The sequence below is a fragment of the Syngnathus typhle genome, linkage group LG17 (genome assembly GCF_033458585.1).
Source record: "Syngnathus typhle isolate RoL2023-S1 ecotype Sweden linkage group LG17, RoL_Styp_1.0, whole genome shotgun sequence".
Classification (NCBI taxonomy): domain Eukaryota; kingdom Metazoa; phylum Chordata; class Actinopteri; order Syngnathiformes; family Syngnathidae; genus Syngnathus; species Syngnathus typhle.
The window spans coordinates 10,615,890-10,631,138 of record NC_083754.1 but is presented as its reverse complement, the minus strand read 5'-3'; the positions used below and the strand labels follow the sequence as shown (position 1 = coordinate 10,631,138).

At 44.4% G+C, this 15,249-nt stretch overlaps 1 protein-coding gene and 1 long non-coding RNA gene across 7 annotated transcripts; one reads left to right on the top strand and one right to left on the bottom strand.

The window, feature by feature from the left end:
- Positions 1-6,622: 6,622 nt before the first annotated feature.
- Positions 6,623-14,933, bottom strand: proza (protein Z, vitamin K-dependent plasma glycoprotein a). Of its 6 annotated transcripts, none has more exons than XM_061303411.1 (9): positions 14,731-14,933; positions 14,140-14,272; positions 13,827-13,984; positions 13,735-13,759; positions 13,526-13,639; positions 10,660-10,794; positions 10,463-10,578; positions 7,513-7,630; positions 6,623-7,423 (listed from the first exon to the last, which is right to left on the bottom strand). In XM_061303411.1, the coding sequence occupies exons 2-9, from the start codon at positions 14,219-14,221 to the stop codon at positions 6,885-6,887; spliced, it is 1,287 nt and encodes a 428-aa protein (XP_061159395.1). In that variant the 5' UTR covers positions 14,222-14,272; positions 14,731-14,933; the 3' UTR covers positions 6,623-6,884. The 6 variants fall into 6 exon arrangements, with proteins under 6 accessions (XP_061159395.1, XP_061159390.1, XP_061159393.1 ...); XM_061303406.1 differs by having other exon boundaries at positions 14,758-14,915; XM_061303409.1 differs by having other exon boundaries at positions 14,140-14,269; positions 14,758-14,914.
- LOC133170455 (uncharacterized) lies at positions 7,517-10,468 on the top strand. The gene is made up of 3 exons (XR_009718584.1): positions 7,517-7,657; positions 9,289-9,402; positions 10,288-10,468. It is a non-coding gene; the product is annotated as an uncharacterized LOC133170455 (long non-coding RNA).
- Positions 14,934-15,249: the final 316 nt, after the last annotated feature.

The following is a 15,249-nucleotide window of genomic DNA, read 5'->3' as shown; positions in this document are numbered from 1 at the left end:
CGCTCTTGTAAATGAATCGCCGTCTGAATAGCTGACTAACAATAATCGCAGCTCTCCATCCACCTCATTTTATGGGATTGCATAAAAAATGCCAGGGAGGTTTTTTAAGATGATTTTTTGTGAACAATTTCCTTGCACCCCCCCCCCCCCCACCCCCCAACACACACGCACGTACGCACGCGCGCGCACACCCACACACGCGCGTTGTGCTTGAGGGCGTTCTTTCGCATTATGCTGCGTTACAGGCGTGTGGGGGGGGGGGGGGGCGTCTCATGTGGAGTGGCAGCTGGCAACTCGAGGCCAACGTGACACGTGCTGCATGGCAAAATGAGGTGCACGGATTAAGGCAGTCTCCATTTGTCAACTTGCTCAATATATCGTCACTTGGGAGACGCGCGTACGTTGCATTGTCGATTAGCTGTAAAATGACTGCCGATAGTGTGTTTGATGACGCGGCCTGTGTAGTGACTCTCACGCTTGGAGGGACATCAGAAAGCTTCGAAAATGTCGCTCATATGGGGGGAGCATTTTGGCGACAAAGCTGAAGGCTTTTCATTGGTTGATGTTTCCTGAAATAGTTAGCAAGTACCTCAGGCATTGATATCTGCGCTTTCCATCTTTAATTGAGGGCCACCTACGACAACCCAGTGAAAGACTTGGGCTCCATTCTGCACTCATGTGACCCACTCAGATGTTTACTGTAAAGCCGATTTAGGATTTTAGTAACAATAGTTTGGGTTTCCAAGCCAGGATGTTTTCACTATGACAGGACGCAGGTGTCCAAAATTAGCAGGACGAGAGTGTAATTCTAAACAGACACACACACGCACACACACATACGTACATACACACGCACACACACAAACTTAGTTTCCAGACACTCATATTTCAAACAGGCTCTTCTCTTACAGGGCAATGATTTGTTTCATTTCTGTCGAGTTTCCTGGCAGTTATCACTGTACTTTTTCTGATTTGTTGGGAAGCGCGAGGCCTCTGTTCTGAGTTGCCAATGATAACTATTTTTGTGTTTTGTTGCCAAATGTGCCCGATGAAGTCTGCCAACCGACGTGCAAACCTGACGCAGTTGTGAACAGATTTCACAGCAATTCTGCTCGCTAGCTCAGGAAAATAATTGAGGAATTTATTTTCAATGTACCAAACTAGAAATTTACAGCACTCGCCCATCATGTTTGTTTGTTAGTTTGGTTTTTATTTCAAACATTAAAAGTAATACTAGAAAAAAGTAAAAATGCAGAAAATTATAACTCCATAGTAGAATAGAGCATAAAAAAATGATATTGCATTATAATTTTCCCCTTGGGATGTCGGATGTTTATGCGCTGGAATGTGCGGGCAGTGCGCGATTGCGCACGCGCGCAGCTTAGAGGGAACATTGTATGGGAGTATGAAGGAGCAGTACAAGGAATATGATGACTGATTTATAAGGTCTTCTACTTTATATAATACTGCTAATGATTTTGAAATTTTATTATTGATTTACATTATATGTGGTTTCCAATTTAATTTAATATCTATAAGCACTCCAAGAAATTTTATTTCATTTACTCTTTCTATTTCTATATTATCTATTGTAAGAATTTTATCTGTGGTAGTTGGACGGTTTCCAAATATACCGTATTTTTCGGACTATAAGTCGCAGTTTTTTTCATTGTTTGGGTGGGGGGGCGACTTATACTGAGGAGCGACTTATATGTGAATTTTTTCATAAATAAAAAAAATAATAAAAAAGTGAAACCGCGATAAACGAACCACAATGTAGCAAGGGATTACTGTCATTTGAATTCAAGTGACGTCAGCAGTGCGGCGGTTGTTTACAAAAGGGACAAAGATTTGATCACGGGATGACGAAGATGACGAAGGGCCCCACGTACTACCGGCATCATTAGCGGCTTTGTTTGTAAGTGACACGGAGGACGGAGAGTTTGAAGGATTTAATGATTTGGAGTGACACAGAAGGTTTGAAAAACTATTATGGCTTTTACGCACGCCCGGTGCTACTCAACAGAGCTGTCTTTCACCTCCGTGGATGGAAGTCGGGGGCCGGTGCTCGGCCAGGTGGCTGTCCGGTGACGGTGGATAGGGCTCGGACATGGCTTTTACGCACGCCCGGTCCTACTCTACGGAGCTCTCTTTCACTTCCGTGGATGGAAGTCGGGGGCCGGTGCTGGGCCGGGTGGCTGTCCGGGCAGGGTGGATGGGGCTCGGACATGGCTTTTACGCACGCCCGGTCCTATTCTATGGAGCTCTCTTCCACCTCCGTGGCTGGAAGTGCCACCTTCGGGGATGGAAGTCCACGCCGCCACACGCCTGAAGTCCACGCTTGGGGCCGTGTGGCGGTGAACTATTTGTTATAGTTATTTGATATATTTTATTTCGTGTAGCAACTTGTATATGTTCTTATCGTTACAGTTCAGTAGTTGTTGGCTTGTTGAACTCTTGTTTTGTTAAATAAAAAAACGTTTACCAAACCCACGTCTTTCCTTGTATTTTGTTAAAGCTACAATATAGTTACGTATATACTAGATTTGTGGAATAACGACGAGGCTGACGTCAGGGCGCACGCGCGGCGTTGTTGACAAAGGACGAGAAATTTGATCGATGGATTTGGAGTGACACAGATGGTTTGATAATATTATTGCTTACATACGGTAATAGTTATTTGATATATAATTTATATATCGTTATATGGGCCTGTGGAATATTTTGAAGTGCAAGTGCCGTCAGCGGCGCGCACCCATTGTTGACATAAAGGACGATCGATGGATTTAATGAATTGGAGTGACACAGATGGTTTCATAAACATGTTATTTATGTAATAGTTATTTGAATAACTGTAATAATAAATGTTACGTCAGGCCCGTTCTCAGCTCTTCGTTTGTGTTTATGTCACGTTAGCATACCTATTGTTTAGCCTGTTGTTGCTCGTTCATGTCTGTTCTTGGTGTTGGCTTTTTCGAATAAATTTCCCCCAAAATGCGACTTATACTCCGGAGCGACTTATATATGTTTTTTTATTTATGTTATTTTGCATTCTATGGCTAATGCGACCTACATCCCGGAGCGACTTTAGGTCCGAAAAATACGGTACTTTGTTTTACTTAAATTAAGTTAATCGTGTCAAACCAAAGCTGTAATTTTTTCATTTCAATACCCACAGTATCCAGTAGTTGATCCAGGTCGTCCCCACTGCAAAGGCAGGTTTGTGTCATCTGCAAAAACTCCAGCCTTGAATAACCTGGAGACCTTGCACATATCATTGACATACAAAATAAATAACAAGGGGCCTAATATTGAGCCCTGAGGGACCCCACACTTTACCTGATTTTGTTTTGATTTGCAGTCCGTAAGTTGCACATATTGGTTCCTGTTGGGTAAATAACTGTTTAACCAAGTGAGTGAAATACCTCGTATCCCATATCTTTCAAGTTTTGTTAACAATATTTCATAATTTAGTAATTTAGTTTGTGTGGAATATCTGCAGTTTGCCTCTCTATCCGGATCGCACCAGGCCTTGACCTCTGGCTCGACCCTCCTTGCACAACCACCTAGTCGAGTGGAAGCTGGCACGGGGTACACATTGAGTATTTTTCAAGGGGGAGCGGCGTGGGATAATCACACTGTTAGCCCCTGTGTGGAATCAGACACCACACAAACAGATAATCCCCAAGAAATTGTCTGTTTTGAGGCTACGTGCATACGTGTTGTGCATATATAGCATGGAGGATTTGGGGCCACTGCATGGGGGTGGATTACTGATTTAGTAGGATTTAGTAGGACTGGCACACTTTCAAATCCATCCATGTCTTTATCAGTTCCAATATAGTGGAATGGGCAAAATGTGGTCCAGCGCTGCCATGACCATGATTGCAAATTGCATTTCTATTTGTCTGCATAACAAATCTAATTCCTTCATTGAAAAGAACGGACAGATGTATTGCATCAGGTGTCAGTTAGTCAGTCAAGGCGTGAGCTTGAGTGGCCTTCAGCACCTTTGGAAGAAAACAAATTTCTCTTTGACACCTTTCCTTTGGGGAATACGATCTTGAAAGTCAAGGGAGCAGATTGAGTTCCATTCTGGAGGTTTTCTCTGTGGAGGCGTTGGCTTGGCAACGGTGGAAGTCAGCAGGGAGTGTTCCAAATTGTCCAGTATTTCTAAATTCTGGTTTGTTTTTTTAATCATTGCTCGAGCCACCTTAAGTATGAATGGAGCCAGGGGCGTGGCTAGACATTTTCCAGCAAGGTGGCTGTCAGGTTTAATTCGCTGACTGAATAACTATTAAGAGAAGAGCAACAGCAAACAAACCACAAGTGAGACAGAATATTAATTATTTTCTCGCGAGGAGTGCAGTACAGATGGCTTACAACAATCTCACTACACTAAATATCTGTATGCACTCCTGCTCTTTTTATTTGGATTTGCCCAACCCACAAAGTGAGACAAAAGCCTCTAAGGAGGAGGGGGAAAGCACGTGGGCTTTGCCTCGTAAGCAAAAAATCACAAGGTGTTACATACTGATATGGAACAGTGGGAGGAGGAGTTTGAGTGATCAGCAACGTTTCTTTGTGTCTGTGATAAAATCAGGAAACATGATGGTTACTTTTAGGTTCATCGGGGGTGCGAGATAGCGATGAGGCATGTTGTTGATCAAAAGGGTCTTTGTTAAAAAGGAACTGTCTTGGTAGATGTCTTCATTTTGCTGAGTTGTCAGCGGCGTCCTGTCTGACCCAGCTGTAACCTCTCTCTTCTGTGGTACATCATAAAAACAGCAAGGCCAAACAGCAAGCATATATTGCAGTAATATTGCGGTAAAGCATTGATTAGAGAACGCAAAATAACATATACATATATATATATACATTTTTCTAACAGTGGCCAGGCGCTAATGTTAGCCTAAGACTTAAAGTGGCGACACCTGTGCCACTTGAATGTCGTATCGCACAGTACATGTTTGACGACCATATTGATGGGGCTCACAAGGGAGGAAGGAGCTTTTCCCATAAATCTGCAGTCAAACCAGACCATGAAGGAGCAGCACCATGTTTGGGCGTAAGGAGCCATCTCCTAAGTGAGAACCATGGCAACAGCCACCGAGGGCTCCCAGCATTCTGCAGCATTCTGCAGCATTCTGCAGCATTCTGCAGCATTCTGCAGCATTCTGCAGCATTCTGCAGCATTCTGCAGCATTCTGCAGCATTCTGCAGCATTCTGCAGCATTCTGCAGCATTCTGCAGCATTCTGCAGCATTCTGCAGCATTCAGTGCTGTCCTTTTCAAAAGTGGCAGGCAGGCCAGCGAGGGCTTTTGGCTGCTTTTTTTTTTTTCACTCGAGTGTCTTTTAGTTTTTTACACCACAAAAATATTTAGCATTTAAAAGATTGGAGTTCTGTATACAATGGAGCCTCGGTTTTCAACCACAATCTGTTCCAGAAGGCTGTTCGAGAAGTGAATCTTTCAAATTCCAAATACGTTTTCCCATTACAAATAATGAAAAAAAAATTAATTTGCTTTTTTAAAGCATTTTTTCCATTATTTTACACCAAAAACTGCATAAATAAGTGAGTACTGAGTAGGTAATGTACAAATAAATATAAATAATTAACTAATAGAGTAGGCTAGGCTGGGGAATGTATTGGCGTATCTGTAGCAACTCGCTTGTGTTTCATTCTAATAGTAAAAGATAGCTTTTTAAATTGTGAGGGGAAAAACATCAGATCAAAACTTTTTACCAATTTTTTTCCAGGTCCTCAAAAAGATGTCTCGCTTTGGCACAAATGGTGCCCTCAGTAACAGTATCCCCCACTAACTGTTGCGCATTATTTTTCAACTTCTTCCAGGACCAGTGGCCGTTGTTTGGTAAGCACAGTCGCCCCTCTCACAACATCACTTCCTTTAAGAGCGTCTTTGTTTTTCAGGATCGAGCTTATTGTCGATTTTGCCATGCAAAACTCACCGCGCCAACTCTGACACACGCACACCAGACTCATATTTTGCAAATTAATTATTTTTTAAATCAAACCGTTTTACGCACTACTGTCCTCTTTTCGCCATAATCAGCTTTACTGGTCCCACTTTCTTCCTTTTTAGAGGCATGATTAGAGTTGATGCAATTCTCAGAGTAACGAGAATGTAATAACGAACAGAGTCAGTTGGCATGCGGGTCCTCCCGGCTCATCTCGCGAGGTTCGACAACCGAAATTTCGTCCGACATCCGAAGCAAAGAAATCTCGGAGTTTTTGTTTGAATACCGATTTGTTCGATAACTGGGACGTTCGAAAACAGAGTCCCAAGTCTGATTTATAAGACTGAAATTAAACATAATGTATTGATGATTTAAAAAGTAATTTTAGACATTGTATTTTTTATGGTATCAGGAACTTTACAGGCCATTGTGACCGCAACATACTGGAAGCTGTTTGTACCACTTCAGTATTTTCTACGTATGAAAGACTGATGAGTTGGATGTAATCAAAGTTAACTGTCAACAGGGATGGAACGACCTTTTAAAAACAAATTCATATGCATGATGTGGATGTATGATGATATGTAGACACACAATTTACATGCTGAACGCTTTCAAAAATATTCACGCAAAAGACTGGAGAATGGATCACGTAGTTTATTGTAATTGTGATGACATGCAGGCCAAGAAGTAGCTGGCAGTCAAACGTCTAACTTTCAGTGTTTACAAATTTCATGCGGCATATAGCTGTGGCATTAGGTCAACTTTTACGCCACCTTGTGGATAAACGGGGAAGTAAATCTACATGTGGACGATACTGTGGTAAATGATGAACACACGCTCAACCACACACACTTAGCAGTTGACTTATTCTAAAGATGGAGTCCAGTCACAGGTGATTCCACTACAGCGAGTTGATTAGCGAGCGAAGCCAACCGAGATGGCGGGATACTTTTTGGTAGACGAAGCCTTTGCTGCACTCAGCACCCGGCGGCTGGCTGACCACGCCGGTGAGGAAGAACACCCCCCTGTACAAGGTGAGCAGGGGGCTCCCGGAACTCATACTGCAGTCGGTGTTGGCCCGGGTGGCCATGCAGCCCATCTTGTTGCTGATCACATGGGGATGAATCTCCAGGCACTCGGGTAGACCTTTGTATGCCAGCCCGCTGAGAGCCAGCTGGCCCCGAAAAGACGAGGCTCCTGCCTCGGGGTCTTTCCAGCCCGTCACCACAGCGGGGAGCTCGCCAGATGTCAGGACGCTGTCGGCAAAGTCCTTCTCTGGGAGGCAGGCGGCCGTCACCTCCTTCTTGAAGACGATGCGGTCACGCAGCTCCACCACGGCCAGGTCGTTGTCGGGGCGGCCCGCTATGTAGCGCGGGTGCGTGTGGGCTGTTTTCACGTAAAGAGTCTGCTCGCCGTCCTCGTAGCTCATCTTCCGCTTGCCTGGAGCAGCAAAAAGATAAGCTTGTTTTGTGCTCCGCCCAAGCTCGCCGGCTGCTTTTGCTCAAAACATCTGCTTTGTGTGTACTGACCCACGGCCACTTGGAAGGAGCTGTACTTGGTGGCGCACTTCGCCGAGGTCAGCACCAGGTTCTCCTTGAGAATGACGGCGCTACAGAAACCTTCAGAGTCTGCGCTCTTGAGAAGGCCCTGCAAACCGCGTCAAAACAGCCCACAGTAAGTTTACGTTCACAGTAATTAGGGGTGTAACGATACATCGATACACATCGATTAATCGATATAATGCTCTACGATTTATTGGCATCGATGCTAAACGTAAACATTAGGGGTGTAAATCGCGGGTTTTGTCACGATACGATATAATATCGATAAAGAACTGCGATACGATATTTGCCGATATCTTAAAGCCTGCTGCGATTCATTCACGATATGTGGCGATATAGTGGTCTACGATCGATTTTTTTTTTTTTTTTAAATAAAAAAATATAGAACAATATCCTGATTTATAACAATTCATACGCAAAATCAACAAGGTACTGCAAACTCTTTATTTAGAAAATTACAAGAGTATTGTAGTATACAAATTGCTTACTTTAACACTGAACTTTGATGTCGTGTTTTTTCTTTAAATGTGCGGCGAGATTTGTGCTCCCTGAATATTTGATCACCGCATGGCAGGATTTACAAACTGCACGTGTCTTGTCCGTTGAGCCATCTTTTCTTTGGAATCCAAAGCGCTTCCAAAACGAATGACTTGAAGCCTAAAGGGGAGCAAATTTCCTCGTCTTTTTGGACACTAGCCATAGCACCAGCCCAGGAGCCGCGTACTAGTTGTCGACTCCCCTTTCACGTGCCTGCTCTGCTCACAACACAATGGCGCCTTGCACTGCTCCCGGAAAGAGGAAGCAAGCAACAATGAACTGGATTTCAAAATAAAGTCGCGTCTAATGTCCGAGGTCAAACACGGCGATATAAATCGATGTTTACTTTTAGCATCGATGCCAATAAATCGTAGAGCATTATATCGATTAATCGATGTGTATCGATGTATCGTTACACCCCTAGTAAACATCGATTTATATCGCCGTGTTTGACCTCGGACATTAGACGCGACTTTATTTTGAAATCCAGTTCATTGTTGCTTGCTTCCTCTTTCCGGGAGCAGTGCGCCCGGCGTTGTTGTGTTGTGAGCAGAGCAGGCACGTGAAATGGGAGTCGACAACTAGTACGCTGCTCCTGGGCTGGTGCTATGGCTAGTGTCCAAAAAGACGAGGAAATTTGCTCCCCTTTAGGCTTCAAGTCATTCGTTTGGAAGCACTTTGGATTCCAAAGAAAAGATGGCTCAACCGACGAGACACGTGCAGTTTGTAAATCCTGCCATGCGGTGATCAAATATTCAGGGAGCACAAATCTCGCCGCAGATTTAAAGAAAAAACACGACATCAAAGTTCAGTGTTAAAATAAGCACTTTGTATACTGCAATACTCTTGTAATTTCCTAAATAAAGAGTTTGCAGTACCTTGTTGATTTTGCATATGAATTGTTATAAATCAGGATATTGTTCTATATTTTTTATTAAAAAAAAAAAAAAAAAAATATCGATCATGGAGCACTATATCGCGATATATCGTGATTGAATCGCAGCAGGCTTTCAGATATCGGCAAATATCGTATCGGAGTTTTTTGTATCGATATTATATCGTATCGTGACAAAACCCGCGATTTACACCCCTAGTAATTAGGCAACGGGCAAAGAGATACGCTCGTTTCGTGCTCTGCCCAAGCTCGTTGGCTGCTTTTGCACAAAATGTCTTCTTTGTGCGTACTGACCCACGGCCACTTGGAAGGAGCTGTACTTGGTGGCGCACTGCACCGGGGTCAGCACCAGGCTCTCTTTCGAATGACAGCGCTACAGAAACCTTCAGAGTTGGAGCTCTTGAGAAGCGTCGAAACGGCCCACGGTAAGTTTACACTCACGGTAATTAGGCAACAGGCCCCGTTACCGCTTTCACAAAATCAAGGAAGCAATATGATGGCCCGTCACTAGGGGTGTAACGATACATCGATACACATCAATTAATCGATATAATGCTCTACGATTTATTGGCATCGAAGCTAAAGGTAAACATCGATTTATATCGCCGTGTTTGACCTTGGACATTAGACGCGACTTTATTTTGAAATCCAGTTCATTGTTGCTTGCTTCCTCTTTCCGGGAGCAGGGAGCAGTGCAAGGCGTTGTTGTGTTGTGAGCAGAGCACGCACGTGAAAGGGGAGGCGACAACGAGTACGCGGCTCCTGGGCTGGTGCTATGGCTAGTGTCCAAAAAAGACGAGGAAATTTGCTCCCCTTTAGGCTTCTAGTCATTCGTTTGGATGCACTTTGGATTCCAAAGAAAAGATGGCTCAACGGACAAGACACGTGCAGTTTGTAAATCCTGCCATGCGGTGATCAAATATTCAGGGAGCACAAATCTCGCCGCACATTTAAAGAAAAAACACGACATCAAAGTTCAGTGTTAAAGTAAGCAATTTGTATACTACAATACTCTTGTAATTTCCTAAATAAAGAGTTTGCAGTACCTTGTTGATTTTGCGTATGAATTGTTATAAATCAGGATATTGTTCTATATTTTTTTATTTTAAAAAAAAAAATAAAAAAAAATAAAAAATCGATCGTAGAGCACTATATCGCGATATATCGTGAATGAATCGCAGCAGGCTTTAAGATATCGGCAAATATCGTATCGTAGTTCTTTATATCGATATTATATCGTATCGTGACAAAACCAGCGATTTACACCCCTACCCGTCATCTGTCACAAGCTCTTTTGCTTTTTCTTTTAGGGGACTTGCCAGAATCTGCCACTTACAGTCGTGTCTATTTGAAGTGAATTGCTTCACTTGCTTCACAACTGTCAAAGATGGCGGCCAGCGACAGAGTGGGACTAATGAAGCCAAGCTTGGGTACAAGAGCCCTATCTGCACAAAATCCACCATGAGATTTGGAGCGTGTGGCTACCTGCCAGGGACATTCTCCAGAAGCGCAGGCAAGTCCTTGAAAGTCGTCGCGGACCATGGCAGACTGACGGGCCTCCCACTGGCTCAGACTGTTCACCTTCCCGCATGGATAGCGCACTGACCGGGATGAGAAGAAAAGCAAAGTGTGGCGGGATTCTCCTCTTTGCGGCGCCATCATCGCGACCGAGGTGACGATACCTGCCGGCTCGCACTTGTTCCTGTCTGTCCGATGGAACTTCCACCCTCTTGCGCAGGAGCACTCGTAGGAGGTGTAGCCCGGCTTGCAGAACTGGGAGCAGCCCTGGTCTTTTTCCAGGACACACAAGGTTTGGTCTGAAGTGATGACACACAGTGTAGCTGGGATTGTTGTCGTCCACATTTTTGTACAGAGTTGCTACAAAAACAGATTGCACATTCCCAACGTGGGTGGCAATTTGGCCCCGATAGCTCACGACATTTGCCATTCATTCATTGAGTGTTTCCACGATTTTTGTGTTGTGACGTATTAGTTTACAAAAGCGAAATCTGCCATGCATAACATAGTTAGCCATTTGTCCTCATGTTGATCAATGGAGTTCCTACGTTAGCATTTTTTTTTTTTTTGTTGAAACTTATTTTTTTAAATCAAATTACCGTTTTTTTCCATGTATAATGCGCCCCCATGTATATAATACGCACCCTAAAAATGGCATGTCGATGCTGGAAAAAAGCCTGTACCCATGTATAATACGCACCTAAATTTATTTATTTATTTTTCTAAGTCCCAATGATCGTCACACACGCATCTGGGTGTGGTGAAATTTGTCCTCTGCATTTGACCCATCCCCGTGTGATTTTGATCCATCCCCTGGGGGAGAGGGGAGCAGTGAGCAGCAGCGGCGGCGCGCTCGGGATTCATTTGGTGATCTAACCCCCCAATTCCAACCCTTAATGCTGAGTGCCAAGCAGGGAGGCAATGAGTCCCATTTTTATAGTCTTTGGTATCGTCTTAACTAGGCTGGATGTGTTTTTTTGTTGGCGTTGATTTCTCCGACTGGCCATAAAGGCACCACCGCAATCAGTTAGGTTAAAATGAAAAGAGGGAAGTAACGTGCTGACATGTGAAAAAGGCGGCTCTGTATGTGAGAGAAGTTGAAGAGGAATAAAAACACCCTTGGAAACCAAAACTTGCCCCTCGTCGTGACTCGGAGCCGCAACAAATGTTTCAGATTTGTGTAGGGTACATTGTGACCGCAAACGAGCTGTCTTTTTGTTCCACGTGTTTGTCGGTCAGTCCTGTTGTTGGTTTTGTTAGAGAGTTATGTTTACCAAGTCTGTTTTGAGTTCCTCCAATGAACCCTGGTCCAAGCTGCACTTGGTTGCCCTGCTCCTTGCCACACTCCATCCGCGACAAGATTTTTTTCAAAAATTGTTGTACCATGATTTTCTTCAAAAAATAAAAATAAAATTTAAAAAAAATATCTTTTTTTACCCATGTATAATGCGCACCCCAGATTTTAGGACAATAAATTAGTTAAATTTTGCGCATTATACATGGAAAAAAACAGTAAGTAGATACCGTTTTTTTCCGTGTATAATGCGCCCCCATGTATAATACGCACCCTAAAAATGGCATGTTGATGCTGGAAAAAAGCCTGTACCCATGTATAATACGCACCCAATTAAAACATTTTTTTTTTTTTTTAAGTCTCAATGATCGTCACACACGCAGGGAGGCAATGGGTCCCATTTTTATAGTCTTTGGTATGGTCTTAACTAGGCTGGATCTATTTTTTTTGTTGGCGTTGACTTCTCCGACTGCCCATGAAGGCACCACCGCGATCCGTGCGCACATGTGAAAAAGGCGTGCGGACGTGAAAAAGGTGGCTCTGTATGGGAGAGACGTTGAAGGGGAATAAAAACACCCTTGGAAACCAAAACTTGCCCCTCATCGTGACTCGGAGCCGCAACAAATGTTTCGGATTTGTGTAGGTACATTGTGAAAGCAAACGAGCAGGTGATTGAGCAAGCTTCTGATACGAGAGCATTGCGATCGTATGGAGCGTGTTTGAAGTGAACAGCAGAGACGAAAGGAACAAGGCAAAGTGTTGTGAAATAAAATATTACCTGTAATACGCATTTTGTTATTTGCTGATTGTATTAAACTATCACATTCATCGCTCATTAGTAAATAGCTGACGTGTCTTGCGCATCCGTTCTGCGCAGCTGACCCATAGTGCGCATGCGCAGTTATACTGCCTTAGAATGACGTCCGTCCGCGATGGAGATTAAAAAACAAACAATATTTGACAATAACACACCATCAAGGATTGCACCTTCGCATCAAACGATGTGTCGTCAATTATGAATTTTACTGACTAAGTGTGTTGGGCAGGATGGCTGAATGCTATGCGCGATTGACAACAAACAAGAAGAAAGGTGATTTCAAGTTTTATTTCGAGGGAGATTTGTCATGTCTCGTCCCCAGTTTTGCTATGTGTCTAGGTTGCCATAGTTTCTGTTCGCGTCGCCCCTCCCTTCCTGTGTCACCTCAATCAATGTAACGTGTTTTGTATTTAAGTCCTGTCTGCCCCTCGCTCACCGTCGGATGATGTCATGATGTCTGTTTGGTTTCTGTTCCTGTCTTTGGTAATGTCACCCTGTCTTTTTGTTCCACGTCTTTGTTGGTCAGTCCTGTTGTTGGTTTTGTTGTACCATGATTTTCTTTAAAAAAAAAAAAAATTTAAAAAGAATTGTACCCATGTATAATCCGCACCCCAGCTTTTAGGACAATAAATTAGCTAAATTTCACGCATTATACAAGGAAAAAAACAGTACATATAAAACTTCTGACCCTCTGACAATTCGCTTGTTATATCCAGCGGCTTTTACGAGGAATCGAGTTCATAATTCAAGCAGCAGTGCTCTGACGAAAAAACAAACAGTAGAAACTTTTTTCATGTCACTGTGTTTTGCTTTCCCCCCCACCAGCAAAATCTATTTTTAAAAATCACGAGATTTAATTTTAAGGCTGTACGACCTGGACCCTGAGCGAGGTGAACTAGAAATGCAGTGCACAACTCACCGGTTTCGCAGTGGACCCCTGAGAAGCCCGCCTTGCAGACGCAGTCGTAGCCTCCCACACTGTCGGAGCACAGGGCGCCGTTCTTGCAGGGCTTCTCTGCGCACTGGTCTCCATCTGAAGGCACGTGACAAGGACTAGCGCCACTCGCGGGCTTGCAAAGTTGCTGCACAGTTGCAAATGGCAACGCTGGGAATGAGCACAGCACTTACCGATGTAGACGGACCAGAAAATGTCCTGGAATGGAAACAAAAGTGAAGATGATAACTGAGCACATGAAGTAACGCGCCGATGCGGACCTCACCGTGCGGTACGAGTCCTGGAAGTGCTTGCGGGCCTCCTCGTAGGTGCACACCCTCTCCATGCAGGCCTGCTCCAAGGTGGACAGCCGCTGGCCAGCGCCCTCCACGCTCCTCTTCTGACGGGTAATCACCGAAGTGGCTTGCTGCTTGTCCAAGAAGACTGGAGGAGGGTTACGTTGGTTTGGAGCATACGTGAAGGCAAAGTACGTCCAGTTTGAGTCAATTAGGCCATTCATCAGTGGAATGACGGATTGGACAAATCCAACTGCGCATTTGCTGCGACGTGAGTGCGTCTCTTGTTGCCGCTATTCTCACCAGTTTGCGGGGGGCTTTGCAAGGCCGCTACGGCCCCCGCCAGCAGACACACAAGCGCGCCGATGGTCGTTGACGAGCACATGCTGACTGAGGATCTGAGTCCAGTCGCCGCACTGCGGGGATCAGTGATCTCCTCAAATACAAGATGACAAGAAATCAAACACAAAATGGCAAGAAATCACGCACGAGAGCGGCAAAAAAGTGCCAAACATCAACAACACAAACGAGGCGTAACAAGTCACAAGTGAGGTTGCAGAGAAAAGCAATTATCGGCTGCATCAATATCACTTGAGGCAGATGACTTCCAATTCGAGCATGAGTCGTAAATGCGTTTCAAGCTGCATTAATACCACGGGAGGCAGAAGACTTCCAATTCAAGCATGAGTCGAAAATGCGCTTCAACCGTTATAGGCCCGTTTGTTGACCGTACACAAAGTCCTCGAGCGATGCGTGCATCCACACAACGCCGAAATAAGTTAACGATCAAATTTGGAGTCATGTTGGGTCATCGTGTTGCCGCTTAGCCTTTAGCACTAGCCCGTGCGAACAAAGATGAGCGGTCACAAACAAACGAGAGGAAAAAAAACTCACCAATGATTCGGGCGAGTCTTCGCTCACCTTGTCTAAACAAAAGACACCCCGGGTCAAGTTTTGTAGGCTGTCGGATCCGAAACACACGGCACCGGGCCAGAAGAGTGGGGCCTGCCAATGACGTCGAATATAACAACACGAATAATAAGTGACGTGATGTCGCTGCCTGACCACCCGCAGGACCGCTTTATTTTGGGGTCTGTAATGTCAAAATATGACCAATAGAGGGCACTGTAGGACAATACTCAGGCCGGAAGATAAGTGCCTACCAATGACGTCGAATACGAATGATGTAATGCCGCCGCCGCCGCCGCCGCCACCACCACACGTGAAGATCCGCTTTATTTTTGGCGCTGTGATGTCTAACACTGTTGGACGAAAGTCAAGACAAGAAGGCAGCAACCACGGCTTAACTTCAACCGCACTGCCGCTCCGCTATCGCTTGAGTGAAAAGTAGAAACAAGTGTAGACAAACAAACTAACCTGGAACAGCAGCAGAGCTATGCGAGAATGCTCTTT